We start from the raw sequence: 21,975 nt of genomic DNA on the forward strand, positions 1-21,975 counted from the left end.
TGAAATTGAAAACGAGAAAATAAAAACGAGAAAGAAAAAGAGAGAAGAGGGGTGCTTACCAGGGCAGGCCACGGCAGCCCAGCACGAGCCCACCGGAACGGCCCGATCCACCAACCGGGAGCAGCCCACTAAGTCGGCCCGATACCCCTTCGTCCAAAATATCGGAGAGGAGCTCGTCCTCATCCTCTCCGAGCGCATGGACGACGAGCACGACACCGTGAGGAGCTTCTCCTCTCGCCGGCGTCCTCTCCTTGCTCCAATTCGTGACGAGGATCGTGTTCCAGCAGCGAGTATAAAAGCCCTACGACGAACCCTAGTCGCATTCTTCTTCCTCTGCTCCGTTTTCTTCCCCAAAACGAAACCCTAACACAACCAGCCACCATTACCGCCATCGATGTGGACCTCCCCAGGCCCCGCCGAGTACGCCATCGTCACCGCCATGGTCGACAAGCTCACCGTGCGCAAGGAATCGAGCCGTGGTGCCCCAGAGCGTCGTCGTTGAGCCCGTCTTCCCCAACGCCGGGAACGACAAATTCCGGCGATGCCGACCATCTCTCGCCTCGCCGTCAAGCCCGGCGTCTTCCTGGTGAGCCCCTCAACCTCCTGGCAAGCTCGCCTTGCTCAATAGCCTCCTGTAGCATGCTCAACATCGCAGTCCCGTGGCCGCCGCCGCGGTACCTCGCCGCCGGTCACGCTCCGATGACCTATACGGGGCGGCGCCGCTACCAAACTGCTCACCGTGTCGCCCCACGTCGAGCCCACCTAGCTCCCCATCCGGGCGAGTCCCGAATCGCCGGCGATGACCTCGTCTGGCCGCCGGCCAGGGACCTCCTCGCCACCGTGGCGATTTTGACTCGGTCAAATCCCACGTGGCGGGTGAGGTGGACAGACCCCACCAGTCATAGACTGTGGGTGTGTTCTGTCCGGGTAGGTTTAGTTTTTTCTCATTTTAGTTTAAATCCAATAAATATTGCAACTTTGCAAATAATTATAAAATCCATTATAACTCAGAAAAATAAAAAAATAAGATATCAAAATTCTTAGAAAAGTAAACTCTATTCAATAAAAATATAATATGAAATTTTTATTTTTAATAAAAATTCAATTATTTAATACTTGTTATTTAAGCCTTTAATTTAAATTATAAATACAATTAAAAATTCAGAAATTAAGAAACCAATTATAAATTCAATAAAACCAATAAGCAAATAAAGAAAACATGAAAACTAATTTTCTTTATTTGCAATCCTATTAAATCTTTATTAGGTAAATTTAAACCCTAATTAATAATTACCTTAATTATTAATTGTTTAAAAATAATAAAATGCCAAATTCAATATTATTTTTATTCCTAAGTTATTAATAACTTCAACTTTAAAATGAAGTTATTAATCATAGGACTATGTGGTAAATAGCAAACCCTAATTCCATAGTAAATGATATTACTGACTCATCATTTCATGTGAAACCCTAAAGCCCTAACTCCATCAGGAACCCTAGTTCCATTATTACATGTGAACCCTAAATTACTTCTAACCTAAACCCTAGGTTAGCACATGTAATCATGGTATCTTCTTTCAAATCATAGAACCAGAGTAGTAAATAAATACTTGTCTTGGCTACATAAAATGTAGAAGACCTATCACTAATATATGGGTATCCCATGTGTTCATCTTCGACAGACCTAAATATTCAAGTAGGGTTAACCAAGTCTAAACCCTAGCTTATACTACCAAAACCATCATCTTTAAGTAACCATCCTTAATTAGTATCACACCACTATGTTGAACTCTAATAGCATTAATGCCCTATATTTACCATTACATTCCATACTCCACTAAAACCTACTAGTGTTGGATACATATCAACCATCCTATTTAGGAGTCAATTATTCATTACTTAGTGAATCCAATAACAAAACCTAGACCACCTCAACCTTAATTGATATACTTCTTATTATTTAAGAAGTATGTTCTTCAAAAGTTATTCTTTTGAAGTAAAGAAAGAATCATCACCAACCCCGCTTATAATGACCTATAAACCCTATCCCAGTTATCACTAGCAAGATAAACCAACCTTGACAACAACCATGTATAATAAATTGCTTAGGATGTCTAGGCTTATCTTAACCTTACAAGCCCTAGTTGCTGATGAATCCAACTATGTTGTGATCCATCTTATACTTACTCCAGAAACCACTTGGAACCAGAATAAATTATAGCAACCCACAAACCTAATTACCATACTTGTTCTTTATCAAATTACATGTTCTTCAAATGTTATTCTTTTAAATTATATAATAAGTAATCATCAACCATACACTATAGGACTTAAAATTGACAACTGCTCTTTACTTATTATACAATTACTATTCCTGGGTGTGTATGATTGTTACCATTCATTTTACCACCTGCTTATGATTCTAAAACAACACAAACCTGAATAAGAACCTTGTTTGTGAATCATTCTAAAAGTGCAACACACCCAGAACTAATCATTACCACTCACTAATCCTAAATCATCGGGGTTAGATCACGCTTAGAGCGATTGCATCTCATTCTTATGCATTATGGCATCCTTGCCAATCTTTTAAACATCGTCCTTACCGGACGATGATGCTATTTCAGAATTTGGAGTTATTACGCACGAAGACCTTGTCTGCATAATCTTGCAGCCAAGAAAGGCAAGTTCATCACTTGCTCATGTCATTTGAGTATTTCTATCAAATTACTTGCAAAGTACTATGGTTATCACTATTGCATAAAAATCAAAAACACTACTTTCATAACTATGACTATGACTATGTGGTGGGCAATGGAACCATGGATTGTGTTGATATGGTGGAGGTTCCATTGCACGGGTTTATATCCATCTAGGATTAAACAACAAATGTCGCCAGTGATTCTTGTGCCGTAATACCCGTGTTAACCATAAGATCCGGAGTGGGACGGAGTAGTCAAAAGTGTTTCCACCTCTCGTTCATCAACGGATGCGCTTACCGTAGACAGTTGTGTCCAGGGCGGAACAAGCGGAGGGTGGGGATCCCATTCTAATTCCCCACGGTAAAGCATTGCTTGCCGTAGCAGTTGTGTCTTGCGGAACAACCGGAGGGTGGGGATCCCATTCTAATTCCCCACGGTAATGCGGTCTATGATGGGTTGCAGCTACGGCGTAGGAGTGTATGGTAGAGCCCAACACCGTCGTCGTGGTCGGGGTCCATCCGAAATTACGGGAATAATGAGGACCGGCGTGGACCCAGGGTCGGGGCATGCAACAAAGGGTGGGTGTTCGAGGTAGCGGAGGAACATGATTGGCTAGACCTTATACCGGGCCTCACACCAAAGGAAGTGTGGACGGGAACAATTGCCCGGTTGGCACCAAGGTTAAGATCTCTTATGGGTAAAGCAACACACCTCTGCAGAGTGTAAAGAACCGTGACTCGTCACTCCCTGTTCCGGGATATGGAACTGCGAACGCGGCCGGAAAGGAGCTCCATGAAGTTCTAGTAAACCGGTGAAGGCCGACGGACATAGTTCTTCCGAATAAAAGCAATCTTTTGAAGAAATGATTATGAAAACTTGCATTGGTATTAGACTTTACTGGTCTAATGCTGTAGTTAGTGCATTAAACACCTCTTTCCTATAATGAACTTGTTGAGTACGCTCGTACTCATCCCACTCTTAAATCCCCGCTTAGATATGGAGGCATCGAAGGAGGATCTACGAGTGCAACTCAAAGGCCGAGGAGTCAACAACTACTTCAGGAGACAGAACCCTGTCAGTGGAGTCAGATATCACATCCAACAAGGAGAAAACATAGTTTAGCCATAGAAGGGAACTAGCTTCTTAAACCTAGCTCCTATTTAGCTAGAATCTATTCATAGCCCTATAGCTAGTCAAATACTCTACAAATAGAGTTCAGTGATAAGATTAGACTACGAGTCGTTCTTCTGGAGTTTATTTGCAGTTTTACCTCATTGTAAAGTAGGAGGCTGTGATGATCTTATGTAACAGAGTCGATGTTGTAATTCTATAGACATACCCTTGGACCCGCATATGTTTCTGTTGTACCACTCTGAGCGATATAATACTAGTGGAACAGTGTTTCATTGGTGTTATATCAGACTTGCATACTACACCATGCAGTGGTATGCCGGGTCACCACAGTTTTCTCCATAGGATACTCTTCGCCATCTCAATTCTCACGGAACCGCTGTCTGTCTTTTCCTCCTCCCCAGCAAACAGCTTCAGCATCCCTCTTGTTCAGACTCAACTCTAGAGTTCATACAGCAGCCAGGGGAAAAACATAAGTGGTACTGCAAACGCAGCATGCAGACGGGATGAGCCTTGTCGAATTCACAAATGGGTTTTTGTTCATAACTAATCCCTCCGTTCCACCAAAAGTGTTTCAACTTTGTCAAAATTTACATATATCTACCTACTAGATAGTGTGTAGATATATCTAAATTTTAATAAAGTTGAGAGTTGAGACACTTTTGGTGGGACGGAGGGAGTACTATGCTCTAAACAATCCATCATCATGAACAACAAGATAACGGTGGCATACAAGAGAAAGCAGCGAATTTCAGAAAAAAATCCGAGTCTGGATCAACAGAGGGGCACATGGCTTGTTCCTGAAAAGCTACATACTACACCATCTCGTAACTGCCAGTCAGACTACCCCCAACATTGTTCATCCGAATCCTTGAGAGACCAAGGATTCGTTGTTATGGAGCGGGATCTTTGGCCTCCGCGGGGCTAGGTTGCTCCAGGTAGAGCTGCATCTTCAGAGGGTCGCAGCCCATCGACTTGATGGGGGTGATATGCGGCGGTTGCATCCACATCTTGGTGTCCGTGGGGATCCACATCTGAGCGTCCTCTTCCTTGTCCTTGATGCCGTCCGCGGGGAGGGATCGGAAGTAGGCCGCGATCTCCCAGCTGCTATCTGCCACAAGGCAAGCGCATCATGTCGCTTATGAGCTCTCCCGGTAACAGTCACGGCGGTTGCTGGGCGCCTTACAGAAAATCTGGTGTCTCATGATGATCGTTAAAACTTCCAAGAAAGAGAGCGTGTGGACTACCTGATGGAAGGGGTTTCGTGAGAGTTTCGGCCACCGTTAGTTTGATCAGGAACGCTCGCAGAGCGAACTCCAGGCTAGACTGCTCTATATTTGAGCCATACGATTGGCTCACTGCAAGCTTGAACACAAACTTCTCGATCGGTATGTGATCTTTGTTGTAGAAGATGACTATGACCCTCTCGACCAGTCCCTGGATTGTAGCAGAACTATGGTTAGTTACCAAGAGATAACCAAATTGGAACTTGTATATTACAATGGAGACCATTGAACACCATGGGGTTCCCAGATCTTAAAGTTGTCGCTCAAGGTTGAAATTAAGTTTTTTTTTTGGGTTATATTTAGTTTTCTTCATACCATGCTATATGAACCAAGTTCACAGCAATCATATGCTCAAAACACAATTGTGCAAGAGTTCAAGGCCCAAGCAGCAATGCAAGTTACATAACCAATTGAGTTACCCTACCCTACACATGTCATGAAGAAAAAGATGGCTGGATTTCAAAAATCAAACATAAAAGAAAAGCAACAAAAGGGTGACACTCCTAAGATCATAGTTTGTTTTTAGGCATTAAGGTCATCCAATTGACAACCACCACATCACATGAGGTAAACCTCAAGTATAGCAAGCATGGAATATTTTTGGAAACTTCAAAATTCATGGCAACAGCTGTAGTGATTTCTTTATAAATAATACGATTACTTTAAGACCGTGTTTCATTGCAGGTGGACGAAGAACCAATGGAATAAAACACACCTTCTGTATGAAAGGTAGAAGGCCAGCAGTCACAGAGTGGATATAGCCAGCAAGCTGGGGATGCACAGCTTTCTGGACAACTACATTCATGTACCTTCTCCTCTCAAATGCACCTAAACATGTATTGCGTTTAATCCACATCAAGTGAAAACAAAATCACAAACAGCGAAGTTAACAATGTGGCTTAAGCACAAAACTGAGGAATTCTTACGAGTAGGATAGAATCCTTTGAGGAAGACAATGCAGCTGACAGCTACTTCTAGAAATTCAACAACCACTTGTGCAATTTGACCTTTTAAAGCCAACAATTTTTTTAGCCAAGATGACAATAGGTAACTGTTCAAACATAAACTCCAGATTACGGAGCAACAAACATTAATTAAACATAAGCACTTTACCCTGTGGAGTTTGATTCTTCCGATCCATTGCTCAGTTGGTAAATGACTAAATTCTGGAGTTTATGAACCTGTCAGTCTGCTGGTTTACATTCGCAGGGTATACAGGTGAGTGGGCACAAGATACCCTGAATTCAAAGACAGAGAAATCAGAGCTGGGTTAGTAGATTCTAAATAAAAATACAGCACGATAGAAAAACAGGTAAATCCATACAATTGATAGCTAATTTCTTTTGACATGGTATAACCGCAGCAAACCCTCTAGGGTATTGAACTATTACCTGGCAAAGTTTACAGTACAGAAGGAAACATTTTCATACATTATTGCCAATAAAATAAGGATAATAGTGTACACTCAACTGGGACCTAAAATGGCTGATGCTGTAACATCTGGAGAAAAACTCCCAGCCTCTGATGGAAATGCATATATGTAGACATACTACAGATTTTGTCTTTTCATAAATAGAAGATCATAGAACAACAAGTAAGAAATGTATTAGCTTTCACATCAGGAAGGACTCTGCTACTAACAGCGCATTAATCCCTAAAAGAATGTTGTATATGGCTTCAGTCTCAAAATGTGAATCGTCTCCTGAAAAGAACTCGTGCACATATCCGTCCACTTCAATGAAAGAGCAACCAGGCCGCTTAATCACTCTGCTATTGTGCATCCTTGTCCTTAGTTTACTCGCATCAACCCACCTTGATGCGGTAGCATAGACATTAGAAAGTAAAACATTCTCTCCACACATGTTTGGCTCCAACTCTTGGATCCTTTCCGCTGCATACTCTGCAATTCCCACCTCTCCACAGGCTCTGCAGGCAAACAACAATGACCGCCATATTACCACATCAGGAGCGATAGGCATATCTTCAATGAATTGTTGTGCCTCTGCAAATAGCTTTGCACGCCCCAAGAGATCGACTATGCATCCGTAGTGTTCAATCCTCGGGGCAATACTGTAAATCTTGGACATGCAATGAAAGTGATGGTATCCTTGTTCAACTAGCCCTTGATGGCTGCAAGAAGTTAAGACACCCAAGAAAGTGATCTCATTTGGCATGATTTCACCCTCTTCTTCCATCTGTGCAAACAAATCTAGTGCCTCACCAGAGAGGCCATTCACAGCAAAGCCCATTATCATCACCGTCCAGGAAAAACCATCCCGCCTGACCATTCCACGAAATATCTCGTAGGCCTTTTTGACATCCCCACACTTTGAGTACATGTCAATAAATGAATTTCTGGCGGAAATGCCCTTTCCTAAATCATGAACATCACAGTAAGCATGGACATAGCATCCCAAGTCCAGTGCTCCCATCTGTCCACATGAAGACACAACAGTAGCAATTGTTGCGTCATCAGGTTTCATTCCAGCAATCTGCATGTCTCTGAATAGCTTAACAGCCTCTTTAGACTTACCTAGCTGTGTATATCCGGAGATCATTGAGGTCCAGCAAACCACATTCCTCTCAGGCATTCGATCAAAAACCCTGCGAGCATCTTCAACCAGCCCACACTTTGCATACATACTGATCAAAGAGGAACCCATATAACAGTTAACCTCAAAACCATTCATCACAAGTAGTGCATGACACAGTTTTCCGACCTCCATAGTGCATGTCTTTGCACAAGCAACTAGAGCATTCAGCAAGGTGACATCATCCAGCCTAACTTGCCCCTTGGCCATTTGGCTAAAAGCCTGCAAAGCCTTCTTAGGCAGCCCACCACGCACGTATCCAGCAATGATTGTATTCCAGGAAACAGTATCAGATGCCCCCTGGGGAGCAGAATCAAGAACTGACCTTGCAGCAGATGGATAACTACAAGCCGAGTACATGTTGATAAGAGTGTTGAGGACAAAGGTATCAGAACCTAGGCCGAGTTTCTCGGAAAGAGCATGGAGCTGGGCACCAGCAACAACAGAGGGCATGCGGGCGGCGGTACCAAGAGCAGCGCAAAGGGAGTAGTTATCGAGGGGCATGTGTCCAGACCGGCGGAGTAGGGAGAGGAATGAGAGGGAGAGAGATGGGACAGGCCCCGAGGAGAGTGAGCGAAGGATGGAGTGGAGAAGGGGTATCTTGAGCAGAAGACCGGAGACGGTTGCATAGGAGAGGAGGACGGGGAGATTTCGGTGGGTGAGGCGGGCAATTGGGACGGGAAGGACATGTGTACTTTGAGAGAAAGATTTTCTGATAGTGGAGAAGGATCGAGTCTTCCCATTGAGCATTCGTGAAGACAAGAACATCTATATCCTCGATGGAGCTGACGAGAGGGAACCGGAATGGAGTGGAGCTGTCACAGCATGAAGCAATAGGATGATTCAGGAGACTGTGACCCGGCACTGAAACCTACATTAAGGGAACCTGGCATAAGAAATCATTTCTATTCGAACTAGAGCGATTCCACAACATATCCATCAGCAATAACATAACAAACATTTCTCTACAAGATGACTGGAAAAACCACGCATGGAAAAAGTATTACCACCTATTCTATCTACACCTGCTGCTGAACTCGAGCAAACTTGAAAATAAAGTGCCAACAGCAGGCTGGCAACAACGCTCACCACGAGATATCAGACATCAAATGGCCATAGCATACGCCCAAGAGATTATGCTTTATTGCGTAGTACTAGACCATGAATTCCCCATGTTTGCAGGTTATTATCGGAACCGACTATTCCAAGTTAAATTCAAAATAAATTGCACAATTTGCACAGATCACGACAGGTCATGCGGGTGGGTGGAGGATTCGATATTTCTCTTCCTGAAAGAAGATGCTACTAGTAGACGAGAAATGGCACGAACAACAATCCAGGAAAGCTAGGGCTTCCTTACCACCAAGAGGAATAAGGCCTTGATGGGTCCTCACGCCGCGCCAGTGGGCGGAGGCAAGAAGGAGGGGGCCTATGAGAGAAGGCGAACTCCTTCGCCTCGTGAGAGCGTCCGGCGAGCCTACTTCGGGCGGAGGCGGGTGACCGGCGGCGGCGGCGGGCGGGGAGCGGTGGGGTTTCTGCGGCAGCGGCGAAGGGGGTCGAGCGAGGGTGTACGAAACGAAGGAAAGGTTGAGCTGCCGGCTGCTGGCGTAGCGACATATCTGGGCCATCCAAGAAGGATCCAACGTCCAGGGGTCCAATAACAAAGGCTAACTTCTTGCCACGGTATATATCTGTGTATCTTTCTTGCCCACGGCTAATTCAGCATCATGCAAAGGATGCGATAAGAGCATCCACCATCTCCCCGAGAAGCCCTCCACGATCCCTTTTTTCATCCGGACGGTGAAAAACGGTCCAATCATGTTCCCGGTTCCTCGTTTTCGTCTGAATTAAGGGCTAAGTTCGTTCGGACTCCCCAGGCCATCCTCAGTTTCCCGGGGTGCTACCGGGAACTTCGGATGGAGCAAATTCCGCGCTCTGGTCCGCGTGTCAGTGAAGATTCCGCGCTCTGGCCTGCGCAAATTCCCCGGAACGGCTAGAAAATTGTTGCTCCCCATGCCAAAAATAGATCTAATTCGGACGAATTTTCATCCGGATTGTGCCCCGAGGGCCTCCAACGGCTGGAGAAGAAAAATATGCAACGACGCGATGCTCCAACTCTAAGATAGAATATGTAAAGGGAAAAGTGTGGTGGAGCAGGTGCGCTCCACGCACCTTCTCAATTTTTTGATTTTTTATCTCTCAAATTATATAATATTTCGATTAGATTTTTTTGCAAGTCACTCGAAAATAACAAATAGAATGGAGGAAAAATAGTTCGGTTTTTTTTCGTGCAAATTTAAATTTTAAATTATTTAAAATTCAAAATAAATTCTTGAAATACATATGTTGATAATGACATAAAAATCCAAAATATTTTTCCCACATTCCAATTGTTATGTTTAAGTGATTTGCAAATTTTTGAGTTCAAACAATGTGTGGTGTGACAGATACAAAAATAAGAAATTGTTTGAGAGGAGAACAAAAAGAACTTGCACGAATCTTGATACAGACGGAGTGGATACGGGTGCTCACCAAGCACCTGCTCTGAAAGTCTACTCTCGTATGTAAAAGAATCGTAAGATAAAACGAGATTTAGAATTAGAAAATAACTGATGCGTAACTATTTTGCAAGATTCTTTTTTTTTCAAGTAACACCAAATCCAAACACTAAGACACATTGCACCTGAATACCAGAATTGCGGAGACCGACGGTTGATGAAGTCACTATATACATCGCACTAACGAGTGTTGTTCTTCTTGTATTTGATATATGATGAGCTCTACCACGCTTGTATCCCATATGTCCATTTTTTTCGAAAATATCCCATATGTCAATGACACAAGACTTTTTTTTTTGAGCTGAATGACACAGGACTTGGCAAATTGTTAAAGTGCAAAGTAAAGTGTGGGTTATGATCAAATCCCTCGTACCATCACGCTCACGCGTTGTTGAGCCAATTTTTAGAATATTGCCCGAAGTGATTCTCTACAAAACAAAGAATATTCAAAATGCAGATACCTAAATGTTCGAAACTTGTCACCTCTTTCTGCTAAAAAAAAATGCATCATACATTACAAAATGTGATACTTCATCTGCCCCAAAATCTAAGACGTGACCTAAGTCAAAGCACAACTTTGACCAATAATTTAGAACTACAAGAAACAGAAGTTATATCATTGGGAAGTGTTTCCAAATATGAATACAATGATATAAAAATTGTACCATATAACTCACAAATTGTTAGTGAAGCTTTGACTGTCACGCATTAGATTATGGAACAGAGGGAGTATAACTTTTAGAATGAAAATTTCAGATGGTCCATTCATACCATCTGCAGCAGAGCCGGTACTCCATCGAACAACAAAGCATGTCCCGGGTACGTACGTCAGCATTAGAAATTTACCGGACAATTGCGTGGATTTCAACACTAAGGAGCTGCCCTCTTCATCTCGCTCAAAGTACTCCGTTGGAGGCCTTTGAGGGAGAAGGAGATGAAAGTCCTTGAAGAACCCTCTCCACCTCCTCTACAGTACACAGCATGCTTCTTACGTTGAGAGCAGGCCATGCAACTGCCCTGAGTTTATATAGGCCACAGAGGAGGAACCAATAGATTCCTGAACCAGCAGAGTCATCTCAAATAACAGAGGTGCTCATATTCTTCCTCATCTTCCCTTCCCAGTTGCAACAGCCTTGAGCTTTTTACTCGAGGAATTTGGACTTTGGGCAACACCAAGGGACACTACATTCGGTGCCAGTAATCTGAAATTTGATGCTGAATATATGCTTCACCATTCCTTCATAGCACCCTGCAAAACATGGCTTTTGTTAACTTACACAAAAGAATACATCTGGAGCAAGTTGATGATTTGCATTAACGTACAATGTGTTGACATAAGAAAACAAATATACAAAAATTAACCAGAGTTAATTTTGTGGTGAAAGGGAAAAGCACGCTGCCAATCTGCCATGTGTTCATTGGCAATACTAAAGAAGGAAACTACAAAAAGGCGTTAGCTAGTATCTCTGAAAGTAGCCACAGAAGATTTGGGTAAGTTAGCATTTGGCACCAAAGTTACAAATCTGTTACTGCTTTCGGAGATTCTGCCAAGGCTTCAAGGTGGTAGCTGCGATATAGTTGACGGTAATGAGCAAGAACCAAGAGCAAAAAGGCATACAAAACAGAAGGGAAATCTCATACCGCACGGAAAAGGTCATGCACTAGCTCTTATTTGACATTCCTTTGTACACTTGCACTCCACATGTCTAGCAATAACCACCACATGGGTTCTGAGAATATATGATACGATCCAATAAGATTGTGTGTTCATAAGACCTTTGTGGTTCTACTTTTGACTTCCAAAACTAAACATTGCGGTGTAGGAATGTATGCACAATTATGATTTGGACTATCAAATGTGCGACGCCTATGAAAACTTTGTGATTCCTTGTGACTGGTTACAGACAAGTCTTGTAGGCTTAGATATGATTCCGGAATGGTCCGGGCCTCAGAAATACTGTAAAAAGTAAATTTGGCCACCACAGCCCACAAGTCCTGTACCTGTTCTTATATCATTAAAAATGGAATTTGGATGACATATCTGTTCTTTGTTCATGCAACAGAGAATAGGGAACCAACATGGAGATGGATCTATTATGCAGAAATGACTAGTTTTGATGGCATAGACAATCAAACTTGAGAATAACACTCTTGAAAAACAGGTATTTTCAACTCTTCATTCAACTTCTATGATTGGGGTGTAACCATGATCCTTGAGCTCCCAATTCAGTATCTCCATGACTGGCTCTAGCACATTGTCATGATGCTCACTAGTGATAAATTCTCTAAGACTGCCTTCAGCATCAACTTGGCTCCACCCAGGCAGCTTTTGAATTCCTTGTCTCCTCATGAGGGTTCGAACTTTTTGGACTCCATCCCACTTCTCTGCCTTTGCATATATATTTGAAAGCAGAACATAATTTCCCATGTTATTTGGTTCCAACTTGAACAGGTGACCCGCGGCCACCTCCCCAATCTCCACATTTGAGTAAGTCCTACATGCACTTAGCAGAGCGCCCCAAATACCAGCATGTTGTTGGAAATCCGTTGGCATCTCATGGTCGATCAGTTGGTAAGCTTCATCAATGCATCCGGCACGACCAAGCAAGTCCACCACACACAAATAGTGCTCTACAGTAGGAATAATGTGATACTCATCCTTCATCATCTGGAAGTATCGGCGTCCCTCATCCAACAGACCTGTATGACTGCAAGCATTCAGGACTGACACAAAACAGATGCCATCAGGGTCAAACCCATCTTCAAGCAACTCGTTGAAAACAGAAATTGCATCCTTTCCACGGCCATGCATGCCAAGCGCAGAGATCATAGAACTGTAACAGATCAGATCTCTTTGTGTCCACCTGCAAAACAAGTCCAGTGCCTTCTCTATATTGCCACACTTTGAGTGCATATCAACGAGGGCTGCTACAGTATGGTTGTTCAACAACATCGTGCGACAACTGTCCACATAATCCTGTATCCAGCTAGCTTGGGTCGGTAACCCACATTGCGCGCATGCAGCTGCCACAACTGATATTGTAGTGTGATTTGGCTCCACCTTCGGGCTTGCTCTACTCTCCAGCATAACCTTGAAGAGATCCACTGCCTCTGCAGCCCGACCAGCACCTGAATACACGCCAATCATCACATTCCAGGTTGCAACGTCCCGCTCTCTCATTCCATCAAAGACAGCCCTAGCATCATCAGCTTTGCCAGTTTTCGCGTACCCAGATATCATGGCAGTGCACACGACCATGTTTGCTGCTCCACTTGCCACTGCTATTTCAAAGACACGCTTCGCAGAGTCCATATCACCACGAGCAGAATACCCGCTAACCATCTCCACGAGCGTGTACGCATTCTTCTCCGGCATCGTCTCAAACAGCTTTTCCGCACTCTCCACGTCATCCGCCTCAATGTACGCAGCAATCATAGTGTTATACAGCTGAGCATCCTTGACGAGCAACCTGTCGAACACTCTGCGGGCATCGTCCAGCCTGCCGCACTTGGCATAGAGATCCACCAACGTCGTCGCGATGCGTTCGTCGGCCTGGAACCCGTTCTTGAACACGTGCACGTGCACCTGCTCGCCCTCCGGAAGCATCTTGCGGCGAGCCGCTGCCTTGAGCACGGAGGAAACGGTGAAGGTGAGCGGCTTGATCCCGGGGCAGCCGCGGTGCATCTGGGCGTAGAGCGCCACGGCGTCACGCGCGGCGGCGTCCGATTGGGAGTGCGCTCGGACCAGCGCGGTCCATACGAAGGCGTTGGCGGAGGCCCCGAGCGCCGCCGCCACGGCGCGCGCGCGGCGGAGGTGGCCGAGGTCCGCGAAGGCGCGGACGAGCTTGGCGGCCACGAAGCTGTTGCGGGCGTAGCCGAGGAGGACGGCGCGGGCATGGAGCTGGTCGAGCTGGTGCGTGGACGCGCACCGCGCCGCCAGGCGAACGAGGCTGTTCTCCTCCTCGACGCGGGCGCTCGGCCGGGGCGGCGGCATTGGTTTGGTTTCTCTCCGGAATTCTGCCGGACATGTGGTATGCAAATGCAACGACGCAGTTAGGGCATCTCCAACGCGGAGACCCAAACCCAAAAACGGATACCACTTTTGTCCGTTTGGGTAAAAACGCGTCCCAACGCGCGGACGCAAATGCAAAACGGACAGCAATAAAGTCCGGGGCGACCCAAATCTCACGCAAATCTTGGCGGACTTTGCGTCTGTCCGGCTCGCTCGGGACGGCTCCGGACGTCCGTTTTTATCCTCCGACCCCACATCTTCTCTCTCCCATGTCTTCTTTTCCCATGGATATGGCCGGAATAGCTGCCGGAGTTTGGCTGGCACGGCCAACTGCCGCCGCCGCCCACACATGGAGCACCACTGGCGCCGAGTCCTCCTTTTTTCATCCCTACCGGAAGTTGCCGCCGCCAAAATGAGCTCCGGCGACAAAGCTCGTCGACGAGCGACGCGCGAGCGATGGCCAAGGGCACGGGCGGCGCCTTGCGGTCGAGCCACGAGCGGCCGCGCGCCTCGCCACGGCCGAGCCCAAGACGGCGGCGCGCCGCTCTGCCTGGACGCCCGAACACGGCTCCGCGGCGGCGAACGAGGTCGTGCCGCGGAGACGGGCGGCGGGCGGCGACGGCGGCTGCGCTCGCGGAGACGGGACGGGGCCGCGGCGGCGAACGGGGCCGCGCCCGCGGCGGGTGAACGGCGAGGGCGCCTCGGCACGGCCGCCGGCTGCCCCGCGCGTCGCCATCGGCGACGCCGGCCGCCCGCCGCTCACTCTCCACTGAGCCCGGCCGCGCGAGGCACGCGGCGGGGCTGCGCCGGCCCGCGCGGAGCACGGCGAGGGCGGAGCCGGCCACGCGCCTCGACGCCGGCCGCGTCGGCCACGGGCGGGCACGCACGGGCGGGCGGCGGCGGCCACGCGCGGGCACCGGCGAGGGCGGAGCCGGCCACCGGCGGGCCGCGGCTGGCCGTGCGCGCCGCGGCCGCCGGCCGCGTCGGCCACGGGCGGGGCACGCACGGGCTGTGGCGGAGCCGGCCGCGCGAGGCACGCCGTCGCCGACCCTCGCCTCGACCTCGCCTCGCCGGCCTCGTCGCGCGCCGCGCGTGCCGTCGCCGGCCTCGCCTCGACCGCGCCTCGCCGGCCTCGCCGCGCCGTGCCGTCGCCGGCCTCGCCTCGGCCGCGGCCGGGCCGAGTCCGCGCCTCGCCGGCCTCGCCTCGGCCGAGCCTCGCCTTGGCCGTGCCGCGCTCGTGCCGTCGCCGGCCCGGCCTCGCGCAGCTCGCCGTCGGCCGCGAGCACAGACACCGCGCCGCGAGGGCGTCGGCCGCGCGAGTGCCGCCAGCACGGGCGCCGCGAGGGAGTGCAGAGGCCATCGGCGCTGCTCCGTCCCGCGCCCCTCCGCTCGACCATGGGGTCGGCCTCCGTCCAGGCGCAGCGTGGGCGCCATCCCGGCGTCGGTCGAGGCACACCTTGACAACTAGTAGTAGTACTAGGGAAGAAGAGGAGAAATAATAATTTGGGTCGCAACAGCGTTGGGGAATAAAAACGAGGCGCGGACGTTCGGGCTATCCGCCTGTCCGGGGGACGACCCAAACAGCAAAAAATGGACGTCCAAACGCGTCCGTTTGGGTCTCCCGGTTGGAGATGCCCTTAGAGCATCTCCACCCGCGTCTCCCAAAGCCCATTTTTGTCCGGCGCGCCCCGATAAGGTGTCCGGCGCCTCGAGCCCGTCCCCGTCTCACAGGGGACGCACGGGGCACGCCGGACACAACGAAAAGAGAGGCGGGGAGTGGCGGGGCCGACCCGTCAGCGGCACAGTTAATGTTAACCTAACCGTCGCTTACCTCGCGATGGAAGTTATTCGCGCGCAGTGACACACGGCGACATCTTTGCCTTAATGGCGACGGAGGGGCAGGCGAGACGTCTCGTCGGTCGCTGCGCAGCCTCCACGCGTCGCCGGCGTTCGCACGCCACCGCCCGTTCCCGCGCGATCTTCCCGCCTCTTCTCGTCCGTTCCGCGCTTTCTTCCCGACGCCGGCGTCTATAAAAGGTCTCCCGGCTCAATGGTAGCCACCACACCCCGCCGGCAACAAACACAGCCCTCATCGCTCCACCGCCGTCTCCTCCACCACAGTGGCAATGGCGAACCGCCCCGGCGCTGGCCACTTCCCTCCACCACCGTCTCCTCCACTTGCAGTCCCGGAAACGCAGGTCGACACCGACCCCTCAGCAGCGGCCCGGGAAGAGCGATGGCGTGCACACCGTCGGCGGCGGCGGGAGGCAATGCGGCAGACGAGGCCCACGCGATGACCCACAAGTATAGGGGATCGCGGCGGTCTTCGAGGAAGTAAAACCCAAATTTATTGATTCGACACAAGGGGAGATAAAGAATACTTATAAGCCTTAACAACTGAGTTGTCAATTCAGCTGCACCTGGAAAAGCACTAGTAACAGGGGTGATGTGAAAGTAGCAGTGATATGAGAGCAGTAGTACGATAACACAGCAGCGGTAATAGTAACACGGGAGCAATAGCACCGAGAAGATAGTTGATACTACTTCCAATGACATGTAGAACGAGTATATGATGATGAAAGATGGACCGGGGTTCCCAGCTATCTACACTAGTGACAACTCTCCAATAACAAGTGTTGGGTGAACAAATTACAGTCGGGCAATTGATAGGATTGAAATAGCATTAAGACAGAATATCAAGATCATTAATCATGTAGGCATGTTTTCCAATTATAGTCGTACGTGCTCGCAATGAGAAACTTGCACAACATATTTTGTCCTACCAGCCGGTGGCAGCCGGGCCTCTAGGGAATCTACTGGAAATTAAGGTACTCCTTTTAATAGAGCACCGGAGCAAAGCATTAACACTCCGTGAAAACATGTGATCCTCATATCTAAGCCTTTCCCTCCGAGTTGTCCCAATTTACGTCACTTTGGGGCCTTTGGTTCCGGACATAGACATGTGCATACAACTTGTAGATACAATCTAAGCAATAAGTATAAAGCTTAAATCTAAGATCATGCCACTCGGGCCCTAGTGACAAGCATTAAACACAACAAGATTGCAGCAACAATAACTTCACAAACTTTATAGATAGACAATCATAACGTAACAATCCACCGGATCCCGACAAACACAACACCGATTACATCAGATGAATCTCAATCATGTAAGGCAGCTCATGAGATCATTGTATTGAAGTACATGGGGGAGAGAATACCAACTAGCTATAGCTAGAACCCGTAGTCCATGGAGGAACTACTCACGGAGCATGATGGAGGCGATGGCGTTGATGGAGATGGCTTCAGGGGCACTTCCCCGTCCGGCAGGTGCCGGAACAGAGACTCTGTCCCCCGAATTGGAGTTTCGCGATGGTGGCGGCGCCCCTGGAGTCTTTCTGGAGTTTCGTCAAAGGTACTGCGTTTTTAGGTCGAAAGGGCTTAAATAGGCGAAGAGGCGGCGCAGGAGGGGCGACAGGGTGGCCCCACAGTAGGCCGGCGCGGCCAAGGTGTGGCCCGCGCGGCCCACATGTGTGGTGGCCCCCTGGCTCTCCTCCGACTCCCCTTCGGTGTTCTGGAGCTTCCGGGAAAAATAGGATGTTTGGTCTTCGTTTCGTCGAATTCCGAGAATATTGCCCGAACAGCCTTTCTGGAACCAAAAACAGCAGAAAACAGGAATTGACACTGTGGCATCTTCTTTACTATTAAATGGGAGTTGGTCGTTTGACACTCAACGCACTTTGATGGTCGTCATTGGAAGCATCCTGACCGTCAAATCATCCCAACATCTCCGCTCAAACTTGAACCGTCCGATTGGTAAACATCCTCTCCTACCCTCTCAACTCTCGCACCGGCATTCAAACAATTGCCAAAAAATCCACTCATTATCATAAGGGACTGTCTAATTAACAGTCAGCTGTTTTTCAATTCGCGTACAGTCACTTTTTCCAACCAATGGGGCGTGGCCATGTCAGTTTTCCGTGACGCAATGATTCTAGTCTCTTTTTTTAGGGGCATTCTAGTCTCATTTTGTCCCGAAAAGATTTCTTAAACGTACTCAGGGCCGTGAACCCCTTTCCGGTCGCGTTTCGATGGGAATTGGACCCGTTTAACCCAGATTTGGCCTTTTGAATGCACAAGTCACTTGGCCTCCATATGATGTTCTAGTTGGGCTCGTTCAAAAGAATAACTCACATGGCCCTTTCCCGTATGTGCGGTCCAACCCACTGTTCTCGGAACCATCGCCACACCCACCCCCTTCCCGCGACCCTTACCCCACTAGTCAGCGAGTACACACCATCTTCTCCGAAGAAAGAGAATCACACATCTCGGATTACACACGAGAAGAAGACCCAAGCTGGAAGGGAATGGATGATGACGATGAAGGGCAAGAAGCAAAGAGACTAATTGGCTTGGATGCTGACCTTACAAAGAAAGTGACGCCAACCTCTCTCCAGGCCAGTTCATCAGAAACCTGTCAAAAAATTGTCGCCACGAGTTCCTTGAATCTGGTTCCCCCCACCCTCATCCCAATTACCACGATTACATCAATGACAGAGACGCAGATTTATTAGAACAAAACAGATAGACCCAAATAAAGAAGTGTAAAAACACTGAGATATTCTTTTGATAATTTGTTCTAGTGCTGACACATTGCAAAAAAGTCTTCAAAAGTGTAGAGCAGTGGGACGTGTGGCCATTGATAATAAAATGAGACTGCAACACATCAACAAACGTCATTCACTCTAAGAACCTGTGCCACCACTTTGATGTTCGATCAAAGTTGATCTGCCCATAGCCATTAATGAACCTTTCCTTCAGTTTGAAATCAGCTAAAAACTTGTCCCACCCTGACTTCAACCCCACCCTACCGTCAGTCGATGTATAGTACACTGCTTCCTGGAGGTTGTTCTAGTCGCCCATCGCTAGAAAAACCCAGCCCCTTTTTGCAATATTCAGTGCCTTCACAATTTCCTTCAGGATGCGCTGCACAGCAACTGCTAAACAACAGCTAGCTGTTTTATAATTCGTTTACACTCGTTTTTTTGACCGTTCATTAGTATTTGTGATTCGTGCGCGAGGCACCTCTGTGTCCCTGTGTGTTTCGTCGGGATTGCGGGTGTCGGGCCGTCGGGCAGTTGAATCCGAGCCCGTTAGTGTTTTGGGTGCCCGTTTCCTTCTTTCTTTTTGAATTTTTTTGGGCTGGTTTTTTCCGTTTGTCACAGGAACTCTCGAGAGTCGGAGAGGAACAGCTGGTGGAAGATAGGAGCGGTGCCTCCTGTCGCCATCCAGAGGCTCGTCGTATGGCGAGAAGTAGAGATGGTGGAGGCAGGCGAGTTCGACGCCGAGGGTACGTATACGCGCAGCCCCCATTACTCTTTTTTCTCGTCGCCGTTTTTGTGTGTTGGGCGTGCAACGAGACTCTGATTTTGCTGGATTGTGTTGGTGGTCGCGCGGTTTTTTGGATCGAATCTCCGATTGAGGCTAGATGGAGGTCTAATACGATGTGGCTGCTTTTTGGGCGGTGTGTTTGTCTCAGTTCGATTTCAGGTCCCCCCGCTAGATCCCCATGTTTTTCTCGTGCGGGAAGCGTCCCTGTGTGTAGGTGCGGATGGGGATTTTCCTCCGTATGGTTCTACGACTCCCGGTTTGTTCTATGTAGGTGAACTATCTAGTCAGTGTAAGTATGATGTGTGTTAGAGGTTGTCAAATTTTGTGAGCTAGTGTTGTATTTCTGATTGTATGTGTGGTCTTTCTGCTCGTTTTCTTAACGTGTTGTTCTAATCAACATCTCTGCATTGCATAGCTGTTGGGTTCAGTACAAGAAAAAATCAATTCCCAAATTATAACATAATATCTTATTCTTCTCATTCTGGGTGTTCCAGAGGGGAAATGTTCACTATAAGAGTATTATATTGCTCTCATTTAGCTCTCAACATCTCTCGCATTAACATATTTTCAGCATCTGCCATGACATAGCTGATCATGGGAATGATTATTCGATGATGGAGACGAGTAAAGGAAACGAGTGTGTCTAGCAAAAGTGATGTGAGCTTTCGTGTATTTTCAATGTTTTTCCTTTCTGGGTAATGTGCATGTCTGAGGTTTTGTTATGTGCAGGGTTTCGAATATGAAAAGAGAGACACAATGATAGATGATACATTATTTGGGTTCTTTAGTTAACAGGTATGCTTTAGTAGCAATATCAGTATTTTTTTTGGCTTGATAGTTGTATGGTTTCTTTGGTTTACCGGAACATCGAGTAGTTGGTAAACCTGATCACATTTTTTAAAGTTGTGGTCATTTTTGGGGAATACTGAGAGTTGCTTTGGTTAGTCGAAGCATGTTGCTTATAGTTTAGTTATCGCTTCCTTATTGCTCATAATTCTGACTAGGATATGTCACTTTATTAGTTGGGCAAGTTTTATTCCCTTTCTGAAGACATGGTACTCCACAGCAGGGGGTAGTGTGCTATGTGATTAGAGGATATAATGGTAGTCACACTATGAGGAAAAGCTTTGGCCTTCAATCACTTCACCGTCAGAGTTATTGCAATGAGCAGAAGTTTTTATTCTGCAACCTGTGTTTTTTCTTGTGACCAATTTTTATAGAGCTAATATTTTTCAAACAATACAGTCCATGTCATTCTTGGTTTGCCCGTAGATGGGTTAGAAGTTCCTTGTAACAGTGAAGTGATCCGTTTCTCCTCTTTCTATTTTCAGTCCTCAGTTATTTTTAGGCATCATTATTCTTTAGTCATTCTTTGTTCTTTTCAATCTTTATTCAGAATTCTTCTTATCATTCTTCTTGAGTTATATTATTATTTTTTCTTGTCATTCTCTGTCTAATTCTTCAGCTTATTTCTCTTTTTAGTCTTCGTTTCTCCTCTTTCTATTCTCGGTCGTCGAGTTTTTAGGCATCATTATTCTTCGAGTCATTCTTTGTTCTTTTCTATCTTTATTTAGAATTCTTTTTGTCATTCTTCTTGAGTGATATAATCATTTTTCTTGTCATTCTCTGTCTAATTCTTCAGCTTATTTCTGTGTCACTCTCTGCCTATTTATTATATTGTCTTTGTCAAATTAATTCTTGGGTGTTATACCACTTCAACATTCTCCTTTATTATCATTCTTTCTTGTCACTCTGTGTCTAATTCTTCAGCTTATTTCTGTGTTAGTCTCTGCCTATTTCTTTCCGTGTCTTTCTCTGTTTAATTCTTGGGTCTTATACCTCTTTAGCATTCTCTTTATTATCATTCTTTTTGTCTAAATCTTTAGTTTATTTTAGTCTTACTCTCTGACTATTTTCATTGTCTTTCATTCTTAGCCTATTTATTTCTTGTCATTCCTTGTTTAATTATTTCTTTGCTTATACCTCTTTATCATTCTCCTTTATTATCATTCATTCTTGTCCTTCCTCTTGAGTTATCTTAGCATTTTTTATCTTGTCATTCTTTTTTTGATTCTTCAGCTTTTTTATGTGCTAGTCGCTGCCTATTTATTGAATACTCTTTTATTATCATTTTCATTGTCATTCATCTTGAGTTTCCTTGCATTATTTTTCTTTTGTTTCCATTTTTATTAGAGTATCGCAGTTATAAAAAATCTTATCTTTGTCTGTATCTCATTTATGATCTGTCATCATGTTTCTTCTTTGTAACTTATGTTCTTCAGTTTTTTCTGAATTTTTCGATGA

The 21,975-nt window shown here is 46.7% G+C and overlaps 1 protein-coding gene across 6 annotated transcripts; it reads right to left on the minus strand.

Annotated features, from left to right (window-relative positions):
• Window positions 1–4,513: 4,513 nt before the first annotated feature.
• LOC124708251 (DNA polymerase zeta processivity subunit-like) lies at window positions 4,514–11,238 on the minus strand. Of its 6 annotated transcripts, none has more exons than XM_047240216.1 (6): window positions 11,040–11,238; window positions 6,233–6,357; window positions 6,046–6,126; window positions 5,835–5,947; window positions 5,081–5,270; window positions 4,514–4,944 (listed from the first exon to the last, which is right to left on the minus strand). In XM_047240216.1, exons 2-6 carry the CDS (start codon window positions 6,258–6,260, stop codon window positions 4,727–4,729), a joined length of 630 nt encoding a protein of 209 aa, XP_047096172.1. In that variant the 5' UTR covers window positions 6,261–6,357; window positions 11,040–11,238; the 3' UTR covers window positions 4,514–4,726. The 6 variants fall into 6 exon arrangements, 4 of the variants coding, with proteins under 4 accessions (XP_047096172.1, XP_047096116.1, XP_047095979.1 ...); XM_047240160.1 differs by lacking the exon at window positions 11,040–11,238 and adding an exon at window positions 9,074–9,180; XM_047240023.1 differs by lacking the exon at window positions 11,040–11,238 and adding an exon at window positions 9,071–9,180.
• Window positions 11,239–21,975: the final 10,737 nt, after the last annotated feature.

Source organism: Lolium rigidum, chromosome 1 (assembly GCF_022539505.1).
Source record: "Lolium rigidum isolate FL_2022 chromosome 1, APGP_CSIRO_Lrig_0.1, whole genome shotgun sequence".
In the NCBI taxonomy this organism is placed as follows: Eukaryota; Viridiplantae; Streptophyta; class Magnoliopsida; order Poales; family Poaceae; genus Lolium; species Lolium rigidum.